At 38.4% G+C, this 26,687-nt stretch overlaps 1 protein-coding gene across 8 annotated transcripts in view; it reads right to left on the bottom strand.

Annotated features, from left to right (window-relative positions):
• OVCH1 (ovochymase 1) overlaps positions 1 to 26,687 on the bottom strand; it is a 97,196-nt gene that overhangs the window by 19,098 nt on the left and 51,411 nt on the right. For all 8 annotated transcript variants that reach the window (XR_008712038.1, XR_008712045.1, XR_008712044.1 and 5 more), the window contains exons 16-20: positions 21,524 to 21,748; positions 18,008 to 18,133; positions 16,257 to 16,392; positions 15,368 to 15,507; positions 4,088 to 4,213 (exon numbers count right to left, since the gene is read on the bottom strand). Coding sequence is in view for 5 of the 8 variants with exons in the window: in XM_055572951.1 (XP_055428926.1) it covers positions 4,088 to 4,213; positions 15,368 to 15,507; positions 16,257 to 16,392; positions 18,008 to 18,133; positions 21,524 to 21,748 (753 nt within the window). In the remaining 3 variants the exon portion in view is untranslated. The remainder of the gene's footprint in view (positions 1 to 4,087; positions 4,214 to 15,367; positions 15,508 to 16,256; positions 16,393 to 18,007; positions 18,134 to 21,523; positions 21,749 to 26,687) is intronic.

The raw sequence follows: 26,687 nt of genomic DNA on the forward strand, positions 1-26,687 counted from the left end.
TTGTTTAAGTGATACACTTACATTGGAGAAAATTTCCAAAAGACAGATTTCAAAAAAGGAAATAAAGTCTCCTGTAATCCCATCCTACAAGTAACAATACTCATATTTTAATGTAAATCTGCTTTTCCCTAAGCTATAGTATACATATTTTTAAAACTGTATTTCACTTTACATCATTGTAACTTCCCCCAATTGTGAACATTTTTCCATATGACTAAATATTACACATATATTTTAATGGTTCACATAGATATTAATGTTACAGTTTCCACTGATATATTTTGATTTGTCATCTCATGAGTATGAATGATGAGTCAGACCTTTTAAAAAATATTTATTTATTTATTTATTTTTGGCTATGCTGGGTCTTTGTTGCTACATGGGCTTTTGTCTAGTTGCAGTTCATGGGCTTCTCATTGTGGTGGCTTCTCTTGTTGCAAAGCATGGGCTCTAGGGCTCGGGTTTCAGTGGTTGTGGCATGTGGGCTCAGTAGTTGTGGCTCCTGGGCTCTGGAGCACAGGCTCAATAGTCGTGGTGCACAGGCTTAGCTGCTCCACGCTATATGGGATCTTCCCAGGTCGGGGATCAAACTTGCATCTCCAGCATTGGCAGGCAAATTCTTTATCACTGAGCCACCAGGGAAAGCCGAATGAGTCAGATTTTTAACAAACTTCACATACAGGGTGAACCTATAACATTTCTGCTGTTGTTGGAAAAATGTCTGTGCTAAAGGTTGTTTATGTTTATCTGAAAACAGAAATTGAACACGTGTATGAAATCTGCTTAGCTGACGTACTCATTCTTTAGCTCTCAGCCAAAGGGATTTTCATAAACAAGACAGATGTATTTCTTACTCATTTACTAGGTAAGGAGCTACTACCTTACTGCCTACTCACTAATCTACCCCAGCTAGAATGTCATTCCTTTATTCAAACAATTATTGAGCATCATCTATTTGTAGGCATGGTTGCATGATTTGGAGGGAACAGCAGGGGGGTGTGCTTGGTGTGGCTGAGCAACAGCAGGAAGGCTGGTGTGGCTGGGGAAAATGATCAGAGAGGTAGTCAAGGAGGTAGCCAAGAGCCAGATCATACAGAATCTCATGTGGTTTAGTCACTAAGTCGTGTCTGACTCTTGCGGCCCCATGGACTGTAGCCCACCAGGCTCCTCTGTCCATGGGATTTTCCAGTCAAGAATACTAGAGTGGATTGCCATTTCCTTCTCCAGAGGATCTTCCCAACCCAGGGATCGAACCCATGTCTCTTGCATTGCAGGCAGATTCTTTACCAACTGAGCTAATCTCATAGGTCACTGTAAAGCCAACTAAGAGTGAGCTGGGAAAACATTGAAAGGTTTTAAGCAGAGGAATAACATGATGTAAATTATTTATTTAAAAATGATTATTTTGGGGCCTCCCTGGTGGCTCTGTGGTAAAGGATCCGGCTGCCAATGCAGGAGACAGGTCCCTGGTCTGGGAAGATCCCACATGCTGAGGAGCAACTAAACCTGTGTGCCACAACTACTGTGCTCTAGAGCCCCAGAGCTTCAATTACTTAGCCCAGATACCACAACTACTGAAGACCCCTTGCCTAGAGCCTGTGCTCTGCAACAAGAGAAGCCACCGCAGTGAGAAGCCCACACACTACAGCCAGAGAGTAGCCCCTACTTGTCACAACCAGAGAAAAGTCCACGCAGCAAAGAAGACCCAGCACAGTCAAATAATTAAACAAAAATTTTTTAAATATTTTAAAAATGATCATTCTGGCTGTTAAGAGTAAAACAGACTAAGCAAAGGCTTGTATCAGAACATTATGGTGGAATTGTTTAGAGGTAGTTGGATTCTAGATTAATTTTGTTGTAGGTCCACAGATAAACTAAATCTGATGACAGATGTGAGAAGAAAAGTCAAGGATGAACAATATAACAGCTTGAACACTTAATTAGTAAACTGCAGTTGTTATCTACTGAGGCGGGGAAGACTGGTGGGGAAGAATTTGGAAATAGAGGTAGGAAATCAAGAATTGCATTTTGGTCATGTTAAATTTGAGATGCTTATTAGATACCCAAATGAAGAGGGAGGCAATTGGATATACAGTCCTGGAGTTCAAATTAGAAGTTGGAGATATACTTTGAGTGTTATCTGTGTAAAGATGGCATTTAAAACTAGGGATTGGATGATATCACTTAAGAGTGAGTGTAGGTAAAGAAGAAAACAAAGTCAAGGACTGGGTCCCGGCACACCTCAGATTTTAATGGTAGGAAAAATGAGGAGCGACCAGCCAAAAGACTCTAAGGAGACCAGTGAAGAAAGAAGAGTCAAGTAACAGGGGTTTCCTGGAGGCCATGACAAATGAAATTCCAGAAGGAAGAAGAGGTCATCCATGCCAAATGTAGCTGTTATGACCGAGAAGTAACTGTCGGATCTGAACTTGTGGGGGTCATTGGTATCTTTGGCTAGAACACCATCTGGGGAAGGGTAAGAAAGAAAGCCATATAGGAATGGGTTCAAGAAAAAGTGAAAGGGTAAAAGGGGAGAGAGTGACTAGAAATATGTTTGAAGGTGTTTTGCGATAACAAAACGAAGATTTCCCAGAATTCCATGCCCATCCTTTACCAAACTAAATAAGATCCCTCTGTCAAATCTTAATATAGTCATTTTTTCACTCTATATTTTTCTGAGATTATTTGATTAGTTGACTGAAACAAAAATGCAAAACATGAGAGCTATGAGTTTTGTTTCACATAGGGTCTTACGGAGGATTATACCCATGAGACAACCTCTCAGTAGCTCTGAACAAGCTGTTCCAAAGAGGTAGGGGGAAGAAGCCAGTCTAAATGTCATTTTGGCTAGGGGAGTATGGACAGTTAAGCACATGTCTTGAAAGAAGATTACTGCTGGTCACAAGGAACAGAGATCTCATGCTAATGATTTTAGTGCTTTTACATGAAAATATGAAATCTGAGTTCATTAAAATTCTTCCTGAAATACTCATCTAGCTATGTAAGCTGCCTGCTTGTTCTAAGCACAGAGCATCCTGTTATCACCTTAATTTCCTCTCTCTGAAGCACAGAGTGCACTGTCCATCAGCTACTGCAGTGGCCTAATCCTGGTAGAACTGGGTGATAAGCAACACTCTCTGTCCTTCTCTGTTTACAGATATTGACTATCTCCCCACTAGACTGTCCACTCTTCTAGGGCAGGGACAGTCTTGCTCATCACTGAATCCTCAGGGCTTTAAACATGGCGTAGCATAAGTTTAAAACCATTTGCTGATAATCTGAATAATTAAAGGCTTAAATGGGAAATTTGATTCTGTTTATGTTAGCCCCTTATGGTACACCTTTCACTTATGTAATTTGAACTTGATGCAAATCTTCGTTTTCTCCATCCAACATTTCTCACATTACCAGACTAAGAAAGTAAAAATTTTTTGTAGAAATAACTCTCCAATTATATTTCAATTAACATTTTTAATGTGTATGATTCGATAAATCTTAAGAACTAGAGCAACTCTAATGTTTAATTCAGAATTAAGCATAATTGCAAATGTTTTCTTCATAACACCCAATTTCCATAATTTGCAATACTTCTCAATTTTCATAATGCTATCAGCGCCTTCACCCAAACTATAGGAATGCTGGGCAAAGCATATTTGTCAATAATCTGGTTACAACTAATATATATGAACTATCCACCAAACAAGTTTTAAAAAAGGAATCAATTACTCTTGATATTAGTACATTAAGGAAACCAATTTCAATATAGAAAAATTACTTGAAACTTTTAGGCTAGGGATAAAAAATTCCTACTGTATTGTTATAATATTCCAAGTATACAGAAAACTAGACAGAATTATTAGGTACTATAATAAAAACTGAAAACTTTGATAAATGTTATACTTTATGAAGGTTTACTTTGATGCCTCCACAGATTATAGAAGTTACAACCTTAAATACTATCTTTTTCTTCTCTTCCAAAGCTTACAAATGAAATGAAGAACAAATTATTTTATGACACATATTTTCCAATAAAGCATAATAAAGCAAAAACATACACATATAAATATGAAAAAAGTAACGGACTTACCAGACATATGAAAAGAATATCTCAAAGAAAATTCTTCCATGGCCAAACTTGCATTGTATGTGAAAATCAACATCATAAGAGGACCATGAGACTTTAATGAAGGTGAATCTCCTTCACATAGATTTCCTAGCCAAAAAACAACAAAACAACCCCACCCCCGCAAAACAACATTCTTAGCATTCATCAAGGTAAAAGTTATTGAGCAAAGTAAAAGGAAAAAATCCTATTTTTAATACAAACTTATACTTTATCTACTACCAACAATTTAATAATGGGAAATTAAGCAAAACAAAACCCAATTAGAACAGATATGTCGTAGATTTCTGAGTATAAGCAGTTCTAAGAAAGTGGTTCCTAACCAACTAGGACACTGTACCCCATTCTCATAATGTCTGAAATACTTAAGTAGATCTTTTAAAGCTATATAATATAAAAGAAGGTAACATGGTCTGGCTAGGTCATCAGGGAACTAAAAGATATTTTGTCACCAGATTGAAATAACCATACATAAAGGAGTATATTTGAACTTTTGTTACATACAACTTTCATTTATCCACAGCACACCAAATGAATAAGAGGCAAGGTACAGTAATTGGCATAAAAGTCAAAACTGCTAGCTGGTCTAAATGAGATTTTTTAGGCAACAGTTCTTAGAGGTCTCCTGTAAGTCAGAATCCTAGGGCTAATTAGTAATGGTTTTGCTCAACCTCCCGTTGCCCCTGGATTTCTAAAAGCATCCTTCAGAAGATGATGGAGACTGATCTTTACCCATGGTTCTCTCTCTTGTGAGGCTGACTGGTAATAGCCAGACTGCTGTTATAAAGTTCTCTGTAACTGCTACCCTATGAATCTAGTTCAACTTCTAGAATATAATATTTTTCTTTCATCTTCTGATTTTTATAGTTTTCTTTATGATCAGAATGTTTAATCCTTCACTAGAGAAAATCTGGACAATTTAAAAAATAATTACTTATAACCTTGCAGTCCAGAAATATCCACTTAAACATATTGGTGTGTTTCTCCCTATGATAGGGACAGAATGGGATGATCAAATAGTGAGCACAATGGTGAGTTCCCCATTAGGAAACTGTAGATAGAGAGGGAACTACAGGGGGCTTTCAGAGACCACAATAAGACTAATGATCATTCAAGAAAGTAATAGGAAAATTCTGAAACAATGTGGGCTTGCTTGACTCATAAAGCAAAACAAGTCACTTAACATCAAAGTCATATTGGTAATGATAAAATCAAGCTAACTTCAGTTCAGTCGCTCAGTCGTGTCTGACTCTTTGCGACTCCATGGACTGCAGCATGCCAGGCTTCCCTGGCCATCACCAACTCCCGGGGCTCGCTCAAACTCATGGCCATCAAGTCAGTGATGCCATCCAACCATCTCATCCTCTGGCGTCCCCTTCTCCTCCCACCTTCACTCTTTCCCAGCATCAGAGTCTTTTCCAATGAGTCAGTTCTTCACATCAGGTGGCCAAAGTATTGGAGTTTCAGCTTCAACATCAGTCCTTCCAATGAATATTCAGGAATGATTTCCTCTACGATTGACGGTTTGATCTCCTTGCAATCCAAGGAACTCTCAAGAGTCTTCTCCAACACCACAGTTCAAAAGCATCAATTCCTCAGTGCTCAGCTTTCTTTACAGTCCAAATCTCACATCCATACATGACTACTGCAAAGATCATAGCCTTGACTAGATGGACCTTTGTTGACAAAGTAATGTCTCTGCTTTTTAATATGCTGTCTAAATGGGTCGTGGCTAACTTAGGAACAAAACCATGCAACAGAAACAGAGGACATGCCCACAAACAACAAAACAATGGCAGCATGAAACCTACATCCTGCTCAGTAAGGCCAGTGAGTTAGTAACCCCCAAAACATGTTCTTTGGCCTAGACATGCTCTTTGCACAATGCCCCCCAGACAAAAGAACAATAGTAGAAAACAAAGCCTACAAACTGCCCAGTGATGTCATCAAATTAACGACCACCAAAACAGGCTCTGTGCACACAACAATTTATGGAAAGATGACTTTTCACAATGAAAGGCCCTCACTGTACTGAGACCTGAAAATATTTTTCCTAGTGCTCTGATAGTCGAAGTAAACTTCCCTGCCTACCTGGGGCAGGAAGCTGATGACGGAAGTTCTACTTTCTTTCTACTCAATAAATACAAAGAAGATCTCCCTCCCCTCTCTCTTTCTTGATTACAAAACAGTAACCCATTGAGTACTTAGGCAGCACAATGCTTGTCTTCCCACTTGTGAACCTTACAAATGTCCTATTCTAATAAATCCCTACCTATCAATCACTTTGCCTCTCACTGAACTACTTTCTGGGCTGAGACATAAAGGACTGTGGTGCCAGAGCTCTTCAGAGCCCTGGAAACAACACCCAATGTTTCAACTGGTGACCAGAGCAGGATTGTGGTAAGATAAGAAGGTCTGGGGTCGGGTACTAGTAGGGCCACGGGACACCACAGGTCAGAAGTTCTGGGGAGGACACTCCACTGACACCAGCCCATTTCAGTCAGGCCAAGCAACCCCGAGAGCTTTACGGCTCTGACTGGATTCTGAGATACAAGCTAGGGAAACGATGATATGGATGTTTAAAGAACTGGAGAAATGATGACAATCAGTATGGGTTGCCATGGAAAGGTAGTATGGAAATACAGAAAGAATCTTATTGCTGGTGCAGGAGACAAGGGAAATGGCATGTGAAAAAGAAGGAATTTCACTGTCTGGGTTGCTTTGACCAGGTTTGAGCCCTGGCTACATAGATACATACCATGGCAGTGGAATGGCTGTGCTTGTACACATCCAATCGCTATATGATGTTGCAGGATTTAGCAATCTCTACTCTTCTCTTTGACCCTGAGATTTTCCTTCTATGCTATCTGTTCCATATCTTTTAACTCCAAAAGACCTATATGATCATCAAAGTGTAACAATTCACTCTTCTCTCTCAATTTGGCAGGGAAGCAGCTTACAAGACTCAAAGTACTATTCCTTAATTACTAGGAGTGCCCAGTTGAGGACCTATCAGGCCCTGATGTCAGTCTTCTCCTCCCTCCAGGCCCTTGCAAATGTTAACCCTTTTATTTCTGACTTGCAGCCAGACAAGTTCCAGATCATTGTCAGCACCACTGAGGACATCTTCTGTACTATTCCTTTGTGGCAATTTCTTGGGCACTAACATCTGGTTGGGAGACTGCTTTGGAAGGGATACCATCTAAAATCATAACTGCCAATCTTGATCAAATTGCACAAAAATAAAACTTATGGATAGCCCAGGAAGCAGAGACCTCTCCTCAGGTTTGGGTCTAAGATGGTCAAATTGAATGAATCCCAGTTGACATCCCTCTGGGACATGTACTCCAGGACTGGAAAAAAAATTGAACAAGATTTGAAAAAGAAAAAACTTCTCAGGCTATGTAACCAGATTTGGCTGCAATATAAGTTAGAGAGCCAAGAAAAGTGAGCACCGAACAGGTCTCTAAATTATAATACTATACTACAACTAGATTTATACTCTAGAAGGGAATCAAAATGGGGTGAAATACTACATGTTCAAGTTTTTATGACCTTGTATTTGGGAACTGTAACTGGAAGGGATCTAATATATGTGTAACCCAGAAGGCTAATTTAAGGAACCAATCAGATGACAGTTTGCCTGACTCAGTGTACAGGGCCATGCAAAGACCAGACCCCCCACAGAAAGAAGCTGTTGCTCCTGAAGCAGCTGTCAGCCCAGTGGGAGTTGTTCCGCACCCTCCTGGAGGAGCTATTGTGCCAACAGAGGTTCTCAGATCTGAGACAGCTACTGCTCCAGCTGAGGCTAAAATCCCAGAGGAAAGTGTTTGCAAAGGTAAGGAGAGGCCACCACCATTCCAGAACTCCTTCTCTGTTCCTCAAGTTACCCAAGGAACATAATCTCAGCCCAGCTAGCACCCATAGTGGCCTAAATTACCAGCCACCTGCTCCTACAATCTTGCCTCTGAGCAAAGTTCCTGATGAGAGTCAAGGAACAGTAACAGTCCATAGGCCCTTTTCAAAATATCTGCTCTAAGTCTGGCTGGGGATAAATTGGGAAGTTTTTCTGAGGACGGCGTAATTTTCACTAAGGAGTTTACCAGGTTAATGAGAACTTTTGATCTCACCTGGGGAGATTTGCAGATTTTTACTATCCCATTGCTACATCCCAGAGGAAAAACAGTGTATAATACTAGCAGCCAGGGACAGTGCTGACCAAATGGCAACTAGGCCCCAAAAAGGACATGCAGTTCTTCAAGTGGGGAATGACACTGTCCCTGATGCTGATCCGCAGTAGAATCACCAGATGAATTCTATTGACAGGGACAGATAGGACAATATGATTAATTGTTTGATAGAAGACATGAATGGTAAAGTCTGTTTATTATGAGAAAGTAAAAGAAGTCCAACAGGGACCAAATGAAAACCCTGCAGTTTTTCAAGAGAGGTTAGAGGAAACTTTTAGAAGTATACAAATGAGGATCCCCTTCCCCCGAGGGACAGACCCTTTGTCCTTTTGGCTATGCATTTCAAAGCCCAGTCTGTCCCAGACATCAGGCACAAAATTCAAAAGGTATCTGCTGGTCCTCAAACCCCTATGAATGATTTACTCCAATTGGCTTATTCAGTTTTCATTATAGGGATGTGGCCCAAAGGGCTGAATGCCTGCAGAGAGACAAACAAAAGGCTCAAATGATTATAAAGGATTTGTCCACTCAGGGACCACCAAAGGAGAGGCCAGGTTTTTTGGGCCAATCTGACCATGGTGGACCATAAGGCCCATGGGTACCCAAACAAAATCACTGTGCCCTGTGTGGACAGAAGAGACACTGGAGGAAAGATTGTGATCAATGTACCCTTTGCCAACAGTCAGTGCATGGGCAGAGGGGATACCTCAGTTGCCAGCGAGTGATGGGGGCCATTAGACTTCACAATCAGAAGATAGAGGGGCCTGAGGCCAGAAGTGGCTCTGCCTAGAGATATCATCTATATAATTAATGCTGAGCCTGGGGTAGTCATTGAAGTAGCAGGCAACTTGATAGAATTTCTTATAGACACTGGTGCAACCTTCTCAGTCTTAACCTAAAGGATTGGAAATCTTAACAATCATAAAGAATATGTAATGGGAATATCAGGAAAAAGACAAGGGTACACTTTCCTAGAACAATTTATATGTAACATTCATGGCCAACTACTTTTACATTCCTTTTTGTTTGTGCCTGATTGTCCCTTTAATGGGAAGAGAATTATTAAACTAGTTAGAGGCCACTCTGTTCCTAAAGGGAACAACGAAACCTTGTGTCACATTGTGCTTAGTCGCTCGGTTGTGTCTGACTCTTTGCAACCCTTTGGATTGTAGCCTGCCAGGCTCCTCTGTCCACGGGAATTTTCAGGCACTGGAGTGGGTTGCCATTTCCTCCTCCAGAGGATCTTCCCAACCCAGGAATGGAAACTGCATGTCCTGTGTATCCTGCACTGCAGGCAGATTATTTACCTGTTGAGTCATCAGGGAAGCCCTTAGGAAAACTTATTCATCACCAAATGATTTTAACAGAGAATGAAAATGAATAGACTGAATCTACAACTAAGATAGAAGCCCTAGTAAACCCTGAAGTTTGGAACATTGAGGTTTCAGGCTTAGACAAAGACATTTGACCAGTAGTTATCAGGCTAGATGGAGAAGGCAATGGCACCCCACTCCAATACTCTTGCCTGGAAAATCCCATGGGCAGAGGAGCCTGGTAGGCTGCAGTCCATGGGGTGGCTAAGAGTCGGACACGACTGAGCGATTTCACTTTCACTTTTCACTTTCATGCATTGGAGAAGGAAATGGCAACCCACTCCAGTGTTCTTGCCTGGAGAATCCCAGGGACGGGGGAGCCTGGTGGGCTGCCGTCTATGGGGTTACACAGAGTGGGACACGACTGAAGTGACTTAGCATAGCATAGCATAACATAGCATAGCATAGCATATCAGGTTAGACCTGGATGAGAATATGCCTGTGAAAAACAATATCCCCTAAAGCTAAAGAGGAATTTCTCCAACAGTGAAGAAGTATGATTCATATGGATTAATTACTGGTACCTTGTCAGTCACCATGTTATACTCTGGTATTACCTATTCTTAAACCTGTTGGAGACTATCAATTTGTACAAGACCTAAGGGCTATTAATGAAGCTATTGGACCCATTGATCCTATTGTGCCTAATCCTTAATACTACCCTAACTCAAATCCCAGGGGAAGCCAATTGGTTTACTGTGTTAGATTTAAGTGAAAGTGAAAGTCACTCAGTCAAGTTCTACTCTTTGAAACCCCATGAACTATACAGTCCATGGAGTTCTCCAGGCCAGAATACTGGAGTGGGTAGACTTTCCCTTCTCCAGGGGATCTTCCCAACCCAGGAATCGAACTGGGGTCTCCTGCATTACAGTTGGATTCTTTACCAACTGAGCTATCAGGGAAGCCCAAAGGATGTTTTTTCTGCATGCCCTTGGCCCAGGAACCTCAATTCCCTTTTGTCCTTGAGTGGACAGGCCCAGAAACAAAAGAAACCCGATAAAACACCTGGAATGACTTCCTCAAGGATTTAGGCACAGCCTTGAAAATGACACCTAATGGTTTCTACTAGACCTTTAGTCGTACATTTTTTTTTAAAAATAAAATATACTATGTAATTTTTTTCATTCCAGTCTTCTCTCTTAATATCACAGTAGGACTTTCCTGTCTTCTAAAAAAGTTAGGTGAAAATATTTCATTTAGTGGTGGTATAACATTTTATCCTATGGATTTGCTATACTTTTCTTAACCAATTTCCTATTTTGATCCTTTTTTGGGGGCCATTATCATAAATAACACTAGCTGAATGAATATCTTGTACATAAATGTAAAGTATATTTCTTAAAAGTATGGATAAAAATAGAAACACTGAATGACAGGTTATAGATTTATCGCTTTTGAAAAACATTTCTCTATCTTGCTCCAGAAAGAAACTATGTATTATACCTAAACAACATGAAAATGTCTGTTACACTGCATTTTATTTACTAAGTATAATCATTCTTCAAATATTTTTGTCAGTTAAGTAGGTAAATTTTTTTTCATTTATGTTTTAAAAAGGCTAAGTATTTTTTTCTCACAGGTATTTGCCTATTAATTGCTCATTCAGATCACTTGCCCATTTTTGTATTATTGTGCTGCTGCTGCTGTTTGGTCACTCAGTCGTGTCTGATTCTTTGTGACCCCATGGACTGTAGCCCACCAGGCTCCTCTGTCCATGGGATTTCCCAGGCAAGAATACTGGAGTGAGTTGCCACTTCCTTCTCCAGGGGATCTTCCTGACCCCAGGGATCGAATCCACGTCTCCTGCTTGGCAGGTGGAGTCTTTACCATGGAACCATCCTAGGAAAATAGTAATTCTGAATTGTATTTTAAAATCAGTTGGTTAAAGTATTATTTATTGTACTATTTTTAAATTGTTTTATATTAGGGATCCTCCTGATTCTAAAAGAATGCATCTGTGCTTTATAATTGTTGAGTCACTGTTAATTGTTATAGGGCTGATGATTCAAGTGTGCTTCCTGTGACAAACCATTTCTAAGTTTAACTGACCATACATAGTATTCCCTGAAACAAACATTCTAACAAAGGTAGTTTGCTATGCACACACAGTTTCAAGTCAACAATTCTAGAACTATTAAGCTTTTCACTATTATAAGAAAACTGCCCTTCTTAGTAAACGGATGGCCAGATTAACTTCATTGTGACAGAAACAAAATAAAGAGAGATTTAATTTAGATTGTATAGTAACTGATATATAAATATTCATTAACTTTCCTTATCGATCAAAAGAGGTTGAGGGTTAATCCAGTGCTTTTGCAAAATCACTTGGGTCAATAGTTCACAATTCTTTAGGAAAATGAATAAAAGACTCAAAAGCTTTGGGAACTCTGGTTTTAACCTGACATTTTTTCAATGCTAAATCAAACATATTTGGGCCGTCATAATTTTTTTTTTTACATATTTGGGCTTTTCTAATACTGATTTATACACATCCCCTATATTAATTACCTTAAACCTTTCTCAGAGTTGTTGAAAATCCTCGGTTACTTGTTTTTTATTTTGCTTCTGTTGAAGGAAGTTTTTAGTTACATAGGAATTTATTGATAATTTCCTGTTGTCTTCAATTGCTTTTACATTAGAATCCTTCTCCATCCATAACTAAGATAATTGCTGATTTTATAAACTTTTAATGCCTTAAGAAAAATGCTTAGCTGTTTACTCAACTGTTATATGAGGTGATGGAGAATATAATTTATATTTCCCTCCCTGATCTGCAATGCAAAATTTATCACATTTAAATGCCTTATAGTTTCTTGGGCCCCTTCTGGTCTACTCATGTGTGTCTCTTTTGTACCAGTACTGCTCTGTTTTAATTATGGTTACCTCAAAGTATGTTTTTATCTTGATAATTCACCTCATCATCTGGTCATTTTTTTCCCCCAAAACATTTTCAGCTAGTTCTAGTTAAGGATAAACTTTAGAGTTACTATCAATTTCCTCCTTGCTCTCCAAAGACAATTACCATTGGGATTTTGCTATATTTTTAAATTAACTTGGGGTGGATTAATGTTAATTTCATCTTCCAGTTTTAGAACGTGGTACTTTTCTCTATTCAGATATGTGTGTGTGTGTGTGCACATGTGCACAAGTATAAATTTCATATTTGTGCAATAAAACTCACATTTCAAGGTTATTCCTAGCTACATGGTTTTTGTGACTAATTATAACCAAAATGATTTTTACATTATAACTTCTAACTAATTTTTACTTGGATGGTTTTAAGGATATGATTATTTTATCATTGATTTATATTTTTTTTTTTCCTAATTTGACCTAGCTTTTATTTATTTTTTTTTTTAGGATTTACTCATTTTATTATAAATTCAGTATTTTTTTTAAGTTTTTTTTTTATTTAATTTTATTTTTAAACTTTACATAATTGCATTAGTTTTGCCAAAAAATAATACATTTTCAATATTAAACTATTTGTGCATTCTGGGGATATAGCATTGTTGACTAAGTTTAAAATATTCATTCAATAACCTATTGACTTCAAAAACTGAGTTAACCACTAGAAGCTGTCTTATTTGCAAAAATTGAAGTAGAGTCAAAAACTTTTTGTGGAAGAAGATAGGAAATAATACATATACTTTATGAACAAATTCTAAGTGAAGAACAAATTATAAGAACAACAGAGATACAGTTCATCAATATTATAAATTATAACTGACATAGCTAATGTACTTTTTTCCCTTTTTCTGTATTTCTTTGTTCTTTCAAACCTTGTGTTCTCAAACACTCCATTGATGAAGGGACAATAGGGTAATAATAGCCTAATCTTTTCTTCTAAGCAACACAATTTAAAAATACAAATTTAGAGGTGTAATTCTAATTCAAACACTGCAGGTGCTTGGTTTCTTTTATATTGATTAACATGCACTCTGTCATTTAATTATCAAAGTAACCTCATGAAGCAGTTCAAGTTACAGGTATTCTGTAAGGCAAGAAAGCAAGAAGCGTAGATAATTTCCAAAGGTACTAGCCTAGATGCTGCACTCTCCCCACAGAAAGCTATGCCCTTCTAATGTTATGTAAAAGCTCCATGTTTACTAATATTCCCTTAAGTAGAAACACAAAGATTGTCGATGCACCTATTTCTGGGATGTTAATGTAAGCCTACAGAATGAAACAACAGTGGTTTAGCAGTTGGCTGTTTGATCAGCTCTGGCAGGACTCTACCAACGTGGAGAGGGACACTGACATCCGGGTCCTTCCTAGAGAGACAAAGGCCAGCAAAATGCTATACATCTTCTCTCTCTGGGAGTCACCTTGTTTGTTACATTAGGCATCTATATCTCTGACTTAGGCACATTGGGAATTTGTAATACCCATGTACATGTGTGCTAGTGATGCTGTGTCTTTTTGCTTAAATCACATGAAAAGTTACAGGTAGTTATTGTCACGTTACCAGTGAGGACAGTGACTAATTGAGAAAGCTTCAGGAACATTCCCAAAGTCACTAAATTACCAAGTGGTAGAACTGCAATCTACTGGACCCAGGATCATCAGATTTCAGAACTCCAGGCTGCTATATCCTAACTAATTGAGCAACTTTGGTCACCCAGCCCAAACTTTGTTTCCATTTCCCTTTTCTCTAGTCATCTTGCTCTCAGTCAGGTGTGGCCATGTGAAAAATCTGGCCAAAGTGACTTAAATCTGCTACAGGATTCCTGGAGACATATTTGCTTTCTCCATGGTGATAACCCTTCCCTGGGCCCTTTCTTCTTTTCTCTCCATTGTAATGGCCACAACTGAAATAGCCATGATGGAACCACTAGGAGAAGGCCAAGAGAACTGCAATAATTCCAGTCTTCACAGAGTTGAACTGTTGAGTTGGTGGTGCATCTGCATGCCTCAGCATTTCTCTTTCTTTCACAATAATGAATTTAAGTCACTGTAATCAGGTTTTTGACTACTATCTAATTAATAAGGCCATTTAATGCCTTCCCTGTGATATTATTTTGCCTGACTAATATAGGAGATCCAACCAGTCCATTCTAAAGGAGATCAGCCCTGGGTGTTCTTTGGAAGGAATGATGCTAAAGCTGAAACTCCAGTACTTTGGCCACCTCATGCGAAGAGTTGACTCATTGGAAAAGACTCTGATGCTGGGAGGGATTGGGGGCAGGAGGAGAAGGGGACGACAGAGGATGAGATGGCTGGATGGCATCACTGACTCGATGGATGTGAGTCTGAGTGAACTCTGGGAGTTGGTGATGGACAGGGAGGCCTGGCGTGCTGCGATTCATGGGGTCGCAAAGAGTCAGACATGACTGAGCAACTGAATTGAACTGAACTGAACTGAATATTATACTCTCAGTTTTCTTGTGCTACATTTGTCTGAGACTGTTTATTCATCCTTTATTTTTAGTATTTCTGGCCAAGTTTAATCTATGTATGACTCAAGTAAACAGCACATAGTTGGGTTTTGTTTTTAACTTAATCAGAGTATTAGGTTAATTTCAATTACAAATATAGTAACAGCAACAGGCTATTTCAATATCACATTTAAGAAGAGACTAATTTATGTCATCTGTAATTCACACACTGAATATAAAATGATCTAAGAATATTTTACAACAGAAAATCAATAGCATAGTTCTTCATGGGAAATTGGTTACCTATTAATTTTTTGCCTGATCCAAATCCTTCATAAACCCACAGGTCACCCTGACAGGCCAAGGGCACTGGTTGCTTCTGGAAGCTGATAATATCAAGGCGAATGATATGATTTATAGGGGCTAGTAATCTCCAGTGGCAGCTACGGCACAATGAAAGAAAGTTAGAAATTATTTCTCAGTAGCATATATTGTTATTTACTTTGTTCAGAATTTAATGCATCACTCAGTGAGTCACTGTCATTGACTGCACCTGCTTCTTTTGTGCTTAGGTGAAAGAAAATTTTAAACTATAACAGTAAAAATATTCTCTAATACTTTTGAATTTGTCAAAAGTTTTAATCAAATACACCCATTATGTGAATGGCTGGTCAAGCACATGTGTTATTCTAAATTCTAATTGGCAATCCATAAGAGTTAACAAAGTTTTCCTGTGTCAATTTGCCCTAAACTTCCCCAAATCATACACATTTACTTAGGATTGATACTATATGAATCTCCACTTTTTGTTTCTCACTTTAAGTTTATTCTAATGTTTAATTTAGGGAAAGTTCTCTTTTTACCGTGGCATATTATATGAACCACTTATTGAGTATTACTATGTGCCAGAAGGTTTTACATACATTATTTCAATCTCCAAAGCTCTTTGATAGAGATTCAGCTTTTCACTTTACCTAACAAGTGATCTCTCTTGTTGGGAAAGTACAGCTTATCAGCAGGGGTAATCTCACATTCAGGTTCTGTATACTTAAGACTTCAAATCAGGTATTTTCTCAAAATCCATTCTTTCAGGAAAGCAGGTGGGAAATAATTCCTTAAACAGATTACAAATGTTGCTGCTTGTCAAGCGATCATTCAAAAACTTTCATTGTAATACAAATTCCTTCCTCACCTCATAATGGTTCTGTGAAAATATCTCGGGAATTGTATGATCCCTGCTGGTTTGGTCAGAATAACATCCTCACAAGTGGCCACATGCTCTTGGTTTGAACTCTGAAGAGACTGGGTGCTTTTACTGCGCTTTGGACCTAGAAATAAAGAAGAAAAAAAATGAGGTAAAACTAATTTTTAAGAGGCTTGTTATATGCCTTTTCAGGTCAGAGCTATCAGTTTTCCTCCCTGTTTTAGAAAAAGTTAACAGGAAGTGGTTAGTTTCACTAAAAATTTCTCTATCTGAAATATTCAAAGGTTACAGAAAACCAGCACCTCTCAAATTATATTTGGCACAGCCTAGGGTCTATGGAAGATAAAGAGGAATAACTGTAGATGATGTAGGTTCCCTACACAAGTCCATTTAAAAGCAGTATTCTTTTAAAAAAATTTTAATTCAACTATAGTTGATTTACAATGCTGTGTTAGTGGCTGGTATACAGCAAAGTGATTCAGTTATACATATATATATATGTGTATGTGTGTGTGTATATATATATATATATACACACACATTTTTTTCCTATTATGGTTTATCACAGGATACTGAATGTAGTTCCCTGTGCAATACAGTAGGGTCTTGCTATTTATCTGTTTTATATATAATCGTCTGTATCTGCTAATCCCAAACTCCTAACTTTCCCCTCCCCCCATCTCCCCTTTGGTAACCATAAGTTTGTTTTTTCATGTCTGTCAGTCTGCTTCTGTTTTATAAGTTCATTTGTGTCATATTTTAGATTCCACATACAAATGACATATGATATTTGTTAAAGCAATATTTATACAATAGTTCTTTAGGAAAACAAATTTTATATGATATACATGCTTTTCTTTTTATTTCTCACTTAACTTTTTTCCAGGTATGTCTCTGCAATTCTTTTTAGTACCAAGGAGAGAAACTAGTTTTTGGTTACCTATGCTCATCAAGAGTCAAAAATCTAATTACATGTCTGAAAATGTAATAACTCTGAATTGCATAGTTTACATTTATAATATCAGCCTCTACTATTTTTTTAGCTTGTCCTCAAAACTCATTCTAACCTTTTATTTTTATAATATCACTATAAAGGGAACTCCTGTAGAGATAAAAATTGTCTGGAGCTAATCAGCCAGTTAAGATTTAGAACCCAAATCTTTTAATCCACAAGGATAATGGTGGTAGGAAAGGCTAACTGTGGTATAAAATGACAATCACAAAAAAATATTACTTTGCAGTTAATATATTGTATCGCCATGTCCACGAGTCACAATTCTGAATGATGTACAAGTCAGTCAAGTTATTCACTAAGTAGATTTTCTCTTGGATCAGACCAAAATAAGATCATTTAAAATGATTTTCCCTTCAAATATAAACTCATTCCCCACAGAAACATAACTTTTCTTACAAAACAGTGCATAAGTTTTGAAATATCCCTAAAAAGAAAAACACTGAGTTTTTTTTTTAATTTATTTATTTTAATTGGAGGCTAATTACTTCACAATACTGTGGGGGTTTCTGCCATACATTGACATGAATCAGCCATGGGTGTACATGTGTTCCCTTGTCCTGAAACCCCCCTCCCACCTCCCTCCCCGTCCCATCCCTCTGCATTTTCTCAGAGCGCTGGCTTTGTGTGCCCTGCTTCATGCATCAAACTTGCACTGGTTATCTATTTCACATATGATAATATACATGTTTCAATGCTGGTTTTAACTTTATAAGTTAGAACATACCTTGGACTCTAAAGACAATATAATTTATGCCAAAAGCACCTTGCACACTGGAATGAAATGTCACCCTCACCAGTGGTCCAGAGCTCATGAAAACCACTGGATAAAGCCTTCTTCCGCATAATTTACCTAGGTTAAAAAAAATCAAATTTGATAAAAAAGAATAACATTTTAAAAAGTTTCTCTAGTTTAGGCATGGCAACTAAACTCTACTCTGCAAATTGAGGAACAGCATTCTAGAATTCAAATGACTTGCCCAAAGTCACGGACTAGGGGGTGGGGAGTTGGGAGCAGAACCTAGGTCCCAAAATTTAATACCTGTTACAGTCTGCTATGTCCCATTGTTCCCATGAAAGACAGGCGGTAGCACATTATTTTATCTTTAATATGAGGCTGATATGCCATTTCTCTCCTAGGAAAGTAACCTATTTATTAAAAATACATCACTGTGAAAACCCATGATGGAAACTTTTTCTATGTGAAAATTTATTCTTTCCCTACAGCCAATCTTCTTTTGATTGCTTTACTTTGAGAACCTAAGTCAAAGAGAATGTAAAATTATAACCATAATTCTAAAATGATTCACAGGTCTGATTAAGAAGGTATAGAAAGAACCCATGAGTTTCTTAGAATCAAACTCACCTACTATTAAGAATAATTCTGTGTCTTTCTGTAATAATTATTGAAATGTCATCTACTCAGAAAGCTGGTTATTCTGCACCCAATTCTATGGCATCTGCAATCCCATATGCTTTTTCTCTCTCTTCCCACCTCATTTCCCCTTAGTCCTTCTGTCTAATGTATTATATATTTTATCATATTATGTGTCCTTTCCCCCCTAGAATATATGGTGGTAAGGGCAGGGATTTTTTTGTCCATTTTGTTCACTATTGGATGCCCACAACCAAGAAAAGTCAATCCTTGACCCATAGTAGGTGTTCCACATATATTTGTAGGGAGTAAGGAAGGGAAAAGATTATTTACAAGAAGAAAAAATCATTAGTTGGCATAATATATTAGAGTAAATGCTGCTGAAATACTATTTGAAGAATGAGCCAATATTTATTTGTAGCAAATAGAGATGAATGCAGCTCTTGAACAGTTGCTGGCTCCCACAGGGAAAAACAGCATTTGCAGTGTACAAGGATACTATCCAACTTGAGTAAGAGGTAATATCTCTATCATAGCCTCACAGTTCTGCTAGCTATCATCTGAAGGACAGAACAATTTTACAGGTTTCAAGCTGACAATTTCAAATCAAAGAAATGCTAGGTTGAAAAATTATAGGGTTTCCACAGTTAATCTACAACAAAGTCAAGCATGGTTTTCAGTAACAATGAATAAGGCAAGTGTTAGTCACTCAGTCGTGTCCTACTCTTTGCAACCCCATGGACTACAGCCCACCAAGCTCCTCTGTCCATGGAATTTTCCAGGCAAGAATAGTGGAGTGCGTTGCCATTCCCTTCTCCAGGGGATCTTCCCCATCCAGGGATCAAACCCAAGGCTCCTGCACTGTAGGCAGATTCTTTACTGTTAGAGCCACCAGGGAAGCCTGATTTTCCGGAAATCATTTATTTCTATTTGGGAGCCTGGTATATGATAAAGTGAAGTGAAGTGAAAGTCACTCAGTCATGTCCAACTCTTTGTGACCCCATGGACTGCACAGTCCATGGAACTCTCCAGGCCAGAATACTGGAGTGGGTAGCCTTTCCTTTCTCCAGGGGATCTTCCCTACTCAGGGATTGAATCCAGGTCTCCCTCATTGCAGGCAGATTCTTTACCAGCTGAGCCACAAGGGAAGCCCAAGAATACCAGAGTGGGTAGCCTATCCCTTCTCCAATGGATCTTCCCGACCCAGGAATCGAACTGGGGTCTCCTGCATCGCAGGCGGATTCTTTACCAACTGAGCTATGAGAGAAGCCCCAGTATATGATAAAGATAGCTATAAATTAAAGAGGAAATCATTTTTTCTAAAAACGGAATCAGTTATAAGATCATTTTACCATATGAGAGGGGTTGCCTGGTCTCTCAGCAGTAAAGAATTTGCCTGCAATGCAGGGGATCTGGGTTTGATCCCTGGGTCAGGAAGATCCCCTGGAGAAAGGAATGGGTACTCACTCCAATGTTCTTGCCTAGAGAAGTGCATGGACAGAAGAGCCTGGTGGGCTACAGTCCATGGGGTCTCAAAGAGTCAGACAGGACTGAGCGACAAACATTAACACTACACTAACATCATATGAGAAAATCTATTTCAGCAGGATTAAGCTTTAATTAAAAATTTCTGACCTTAGTTGGGAAATTAATTTTTTAAAATAAAAGCAATGAGATAAATCAAAGATGAAAATACATAGAAATATATTTAAATCAATAAATTTAAAAATATTTATATCAACATACAAATACACAAAATTTAAAGGCAAATGACAACCTTATAAATAAGTACTTGTAATTTATGACAAAGGAAAAATTGTTTTATATAATTATATACACACACACACATATATATATAGCCCTTATAAAACAATAATAAGATCAATACTCAAATTTAAAAATAATGGTAGTAACAAGGAATTTGAAAATGCTGATAGCTAACTAATAAATGGAAAAAAAATTATCCCCATTATGATTAAACCAAGTAAAAGTGCTTATTAAATTGGTAATATCAGATTAAAGGCATGGTGAAAGAGGCTCAAATTTAGTAATATGCATTCATGCAAAACAAATGTTCTGAGTCTCTATTATTTCAATTTGGGAAAATATAGGAGGGGAAGAAAATAGCCAGATCCCTGCTCTCATGGCACTTTCATTTTGGTCAGGTAAATGAAGATGATTTCAAATAGAGACCACTGCTACACATGAAATAACAGCAGAATATGATAGAAAAAGACCATGAGAGGGAAAGTTGATGGTCCTTTAGACTTAGAATGTCTATTTGAGGAGGTGACCTTTCAGTCAGTCAGGCATTTACTAAATGCCTTTTGTGTATCCAGGGCTATTCTCAACATAGGATTCCTGACACGATGAGACAAGTTTCAGTCCTTGAGAAGCTCATGTTAATAGGGAAGACACAGGTATGAAAACATGGAAGAACATCATTCACTGTAAACTATCATCTTGGGGGCTTTTCCAGGATCTGAACCTGGACAACCTACTAATTTATAAGTATATAACTATAATGAACAAATGGCATTGTTTGATTTATTTTCAAACTTCGAATAAAGGTTATATAGGGAAGCAAAATTTGCCACCCAAAAATGTGTCTCTTTGACATGAGGATTAATTTAGACATTATTTTTAGGGGCCTCCCTGGTGGCTCAGACGGTAGCGCGTCTGCCTGCAATGTGGGAGACGCGGGTTCAATTCCTGGGTTGGAAAGATCCCCTGGAGAAGGAAATGGCAATCCACTCCAGCACTCTTGCCTGGAAAATCCCAGGGACGGAGGAGCCTGAGACGCTACAGTCCATGGGGTCACAAAGAGTCGGACATGACTTCACTTTCACTTTCACTTTCAAGGCTTACCTGACATCCTTCTCTCACTGTGGTTTTCTTCATAAATAATCAGAGCTGAATCTTGACACATATGAGACCCAGGGAGTAACAGATACTCAACTGTAAATTTTGCCATACTGCTTGGTGAAACTCGGAGCACCCAAGAACATTCCAGTTTTCCTCTATAATCCAGTGGATATCTTGGAGATGAAAAAAAGCCTCTGGGCTCTTCTAACTCCACTTCAGAGTAACAGCCTATGATTTAGAACATACAGACACCAGGGACCAACTCAAATAAGACAAAGAAAAGTGAGATTCCATCATAAATTTGAATAATTTAGGCTTGCAAAAAGAAAAATAAAACTTAATTACCATCAGATATAAGTTCTTGGATAAAATGATTATCCCATTTAATGTGTCCTAGTTTTGTGAAATGAGACTGTAAAAGTAGAATTTAAATAATAATTATTCAAAATGACTTTTAACTGAATTTTTAAAATTTCTTAGAAAATGCAAAGTGGACTGCATTGTATTCTCTAACGGCAGCCTGTTTTCATTTCTTTTCTTCTTTGAGATACAACTGAAGATCTGTTCCTAAAAGCTTTTTGGTTTCCATAAGCATTTATCTTGCTGGGACAAATGATTGTATTCATGAAGTTTGCAATTGAGGTCAGGAAAGGAGAATTTGCTGAATACACTTCGAATGTCATCTTCAATTTGTTCTTAAGTTTAAGGACACTGCTGTACCTGCATGGGTACCTGCAGAACTTCAGATGCTAGGAGCACTCTGTCCCACTGATCCTGACATTGGCTTCTCCTCCTTCAGGTGACATCCTTGGCTCTTCTTTCTTTCCCTATGTCTATTCCCTTGATAACAATTTTTTGAGCAATTACAATTGAAATACTCTGTATTCAAATGAACACATTTTTAAAATATTTATTTTTAATTGGTTGATGATTGGTTTACAATATTGGTTTGATTTCACATTTTGATGGATGAATATGATAGCTTATGGTGAATGGTGTTGGCTTTGTGATCTCCGAAGAAGATTTAACTTCAGGACCAGGGACCAGGCTTGATCACTCAAGAGTTTTGTATAGCAGAGTTTTATTAAAGTATAAAAAGGGATAGAGAAAGTTTCTGACATAGACTTGTAAACAAGAAAATCCATTTGTTTTTGGCATATGAGTAAAAGGAACCACAGCCTCATTTATTATTTGTAAATCTTTAACTAGTCTCCATTTAACTTTTTCACACCCAAAATAGGAGTGTTGTACAGACTATTACAGGGAATTAATAGCCCCTGCTCCTTTAAATTCTCAATGATGGGTGTTAACCCTTCCTTAACCTCGGGCTTTAGGGGATACTGCTTTTGATGTGGAAATAGGTGAGGGTCTTTGAGCTTGATAAGGACAGGAACAGCATTTTGTCCTCAACCCACAGATTTTTCATCAGCCCACACTTGAGGATTTAGTTTGTTCCATTAAAAAGAGCTGGTTCCATATTCATGAAAATAGAGACCTGGACCTTGTTCAATATATCCCTCCTCAGAAGGGGCGAGGGAGACTCTGGCATGATTAGAAACTCATGAGGAAACAGCACAGAGAAAGTTGCCACTTAAAGGATGACTGACATAATAATGTTTGGCTCATCCAGACAGTTTCATTATATAGTGGATCAGGAGGAAAGCAGACCAGGGGCTTCAGCAAGCACAGAGAAAGTTGCCCCAGTGTCCAAAAGAAGTCAACTGATTGGCCCTCCCCAGTTATTAATACCCAGGGTTCCTCGGGTGTAATTAGGACGGGAGCTTGTGTGAGGATCCCCGGGCACCTTCTATTGTCTATGTCAGAAGCTTTCTCTGTCTCTTTTAATACTTTAATAAAACTCTGCTCTACAAAAGCTCTTGAGTGATCAAGCCTGGTCCCTGGTCCCAGAGTTAAATCTTCTTCAGAGATCACGAATCTGACACCATTTGGGGGCTTGTCCAGGATCTGAATCTGGGACCTCTCGCACCAGAGGTGAGAATTGTAACCTGTAGACCAACCAATCTGCCACCCCTTCAGTCCAGATTGTCTTAAGAGTCCAACCCTTAGGGACTACACCTCAGAGGGTAGTCTCTTCTCCAGTGTGGTCCTTTGCAGACCGGACCTGGAGCAATACATACATCATTATACATGTTCTGCCATAGAGAAATAACATTCTAATTGAGGAGACCCACATGTTAATACACTTTACTGAACAATAGAGATGAAGAGTGGCAGAAGTGAAAGGAAATGTTCCAAGAATTCAGGATTCTATTCAATTGCTTGGTTTTCTGTTACTTCTGTGAATTTTTCTTTTTTTCATTTACATGGCTATTATGGTCTAACTTAGGTATTTCTTAGGTCTACTTGGATGTTATAGTAACCTAACTGATTTTGTAGTCTCGAATCTTCCCCCATCATGTCCTTCAATCAGAGAATGATGAAACAGAATAATTCAGCTCTTTTCTTGCTTGCTCAAAGCCAAATACAGTGGCTTGCAAGGTCTTTCCGAGTCTAGTCCCAACGTGTCTTTGCAATCTTTTTTTCCTCTCTACATGAATCCTCCACTGTAAATCTGCCTGGAAAAGGAACTGAATCATATAAAGTCATGAATTCCCAAGCAGTCACTATTTTTTATAATAGGGTAACAATTTCAAAAAACCATTGCTAAGATTCATTTATTCTCTTGTGTGAAAAGCAAGAGGTGGGAGTGGGTGGCTGTTAAAGATGGCAGAGTCCTAATACTTTTTCTCACAGAATATTCAAAGAAGTAGAACAAAACAATACCCTTTTATACCTAAAGCTTTCAAAGTTCTTTGGTATGCATAATTATTTCTGAACACATGTAAATTTGCAATATCTTCTCTACATTTTAGTAATGTTCATTTTCTAATGGCCTGTTTTGTTTTGTTTGGACACACTGCATAGCATGTGGCATCTTAGCTCCTCGACCAAGGATTGAACCCGCACCTTCTGCATTGGAAGCACAGAGTCTTAATCACTGGACCACCAGGGAAGTCCCCACTTTCTAACAGTCTGAATGAGACAGAACAAAGAATACATCTGATGGTCACTATCACCACTCCCACACTTATTGACTCTTGTCATAGGTCATACCATCCCTATTCTAGGGCTTAACATATATTACTTCTTTCAGCACTCATTAAAATTGTTAAATCATCAAAATAATTAGGCTTTATCATCTTAAAATCTGCTCTCCATCTCAATCCCAATTCCAGACTTAATTTTAATCTAAATATAACTCTTTGACTCTAGTTTTGACTCCTGACTCTTGTGTTGTCAGAACATACCACCTGTAAGGTAACTGGTTCCTGAGTTACTCCACTTCATTCCTAGAAGATTTTAGCAGTCATTTTCTCCAACATTATTCTTATCTTATATCTTGCTGATTTCAACAGGCACATAGATGATGACTCCAGAACTGAAGCTTCTCAATTCTCAACTTCCCTGCAATAACCCTGTCCTTCACCTGACCTCATTCACTCATCCCAGTGATCAGCCCCTACACACCTGGTCATTAGCAGTAATTACAAGCCTCGCATAAACTCAGTTTCAAGAACCACCATCTCCAACCACAACCTTCTATTTTTCAGCTTACACCAACACATCTTTTGAGACTTGTAATTCATCTATCCCACCACATTTTCTTATTTTTTAACTTATCATTCATCCTTGTTTTACTCTTTCCCCCAGTTTAAATTCCAAACACGTATCATTTTCATCCCTTCCTCACACACACACATTCTCAGTTCCCTTATACTCTTGTATACTTGGAAAAACCCACTGTGACTGAATCTTCTCTGCACCTGTGCTGCATCTATGTGGGACACCTCAGTGTCTCCAGAGGGAAACAACCAGACCAACCGATTGCTGCTGCTGCTGCTAACACTTCAGTCATGTCCAACTCAGTGCAACCCCATAGACAGATTGGTTTCCCTCTAAATTTATGATCATTAATCTCAGAGGCTTTTATGCTGCTAAAAAGTTCTACTACCTTTCCCTAGTCCATAGGGCTTCCCTAATAGCTATTTGAAAGCCATTTAATACTTTCTCTTTTTTCTCTAAAAACTCTCAAACTCTCTTCTACAATCCTCTGTTTCACCTGCTGATGAAATAAGCAATTAGAGGAGAATTGCCAGCAGCTCTCATTCCCACATGTACCCATACCAGAGCACCCATGCCTAAATATTCTGCTTTCCATTTGGCAACAATGGATGAACTGCACTTTGCTCCTGCCCAAGACCAGTCCTTCCACCTGGACACTAGATCTCATCCACTTTCTTCTACTGAAAGTTATCCCTCTAGCAAGTCTTATTCTTCTCTCTGGACTCCTCTTCAGTTTTTCTCCAACTCTTCCTAGTTGTCTCCTGGACTTGAGTGTATGTTGGAATAGATGAAGCAGAGATGGGTGAAAAGGGAAAGACTATGACCATTTGGAAACCAAGAATGATGGTTATCATGGAACTTTTATCTTCTTGTAAATCTTTCACAGACTTCTAAATCTCCAGGTGCTTTTCAGTTCAGTTCAGTTGCTCAGTCGTGTCTGACTCTTTGCGACCCCATGGACTGCAGCACACCAGGCCTCCCTGTCCATCACCAACTCCTGGAGTTTACTCAAACTCATGTCCATTGAGTAGGTGCTGCCATCCAACCATCTCATCCTCTGTCGTCCCCTTCTCCTCCTGCTTTCAATCTTTCCCAGCATCAGAGTCTTTTCAAAAGACCAGGTGCTTTTAACTTTTAACTAAAAATAAAATCCTATTAGCAAACAGACACTGACAGTGTGGAAGAACTAAAAGAGACAGTAACACCAATGCTGGTCTTAGTCATCTCATATCCAGAATCTTTGTTTAGCAAGATATCTGAAAGTCTAAGGACTTTTGTTCATGCAGGAATAAACAGTTCAGAGATCAGAATAATTCTGTGAACCTTTCCAAAATTCAAGCACTGTTTATAACCATAAGACTTTTTTTTAAACCTGTAATAGCTGTGTCTATGAACTAGAATCAAGACTGCCGGGAGAAATATCAATAACCTCAGATATGCAGATGACACCACCCTTATGGCAGAAAGTGAACAGGAACTAAAAAGCCTCTTGATGAAAGTGAAAGAGGAGAGTGAAAAAGTTGGCTCAAAGCTCAACATTCAG

This window comes from Bubalus kerabau, chromosome 1 (genome assembly GCF_029407905.1).
Source record: "Bubalus kerabau isolate K-KA32 ecotype Philippines breed swamp buffalo chromosome 1, PCC_UOA_SB_1v2, whole genome shotgun sequence".
In the NCBI taxonomy this organism is placed as follows: domain Eukaryota; kingdom Metazoa; phylum Chordata; class Mammalia; order Artiodactyla; family Bovidae; genus Bubalus; species Bubalus kerabau.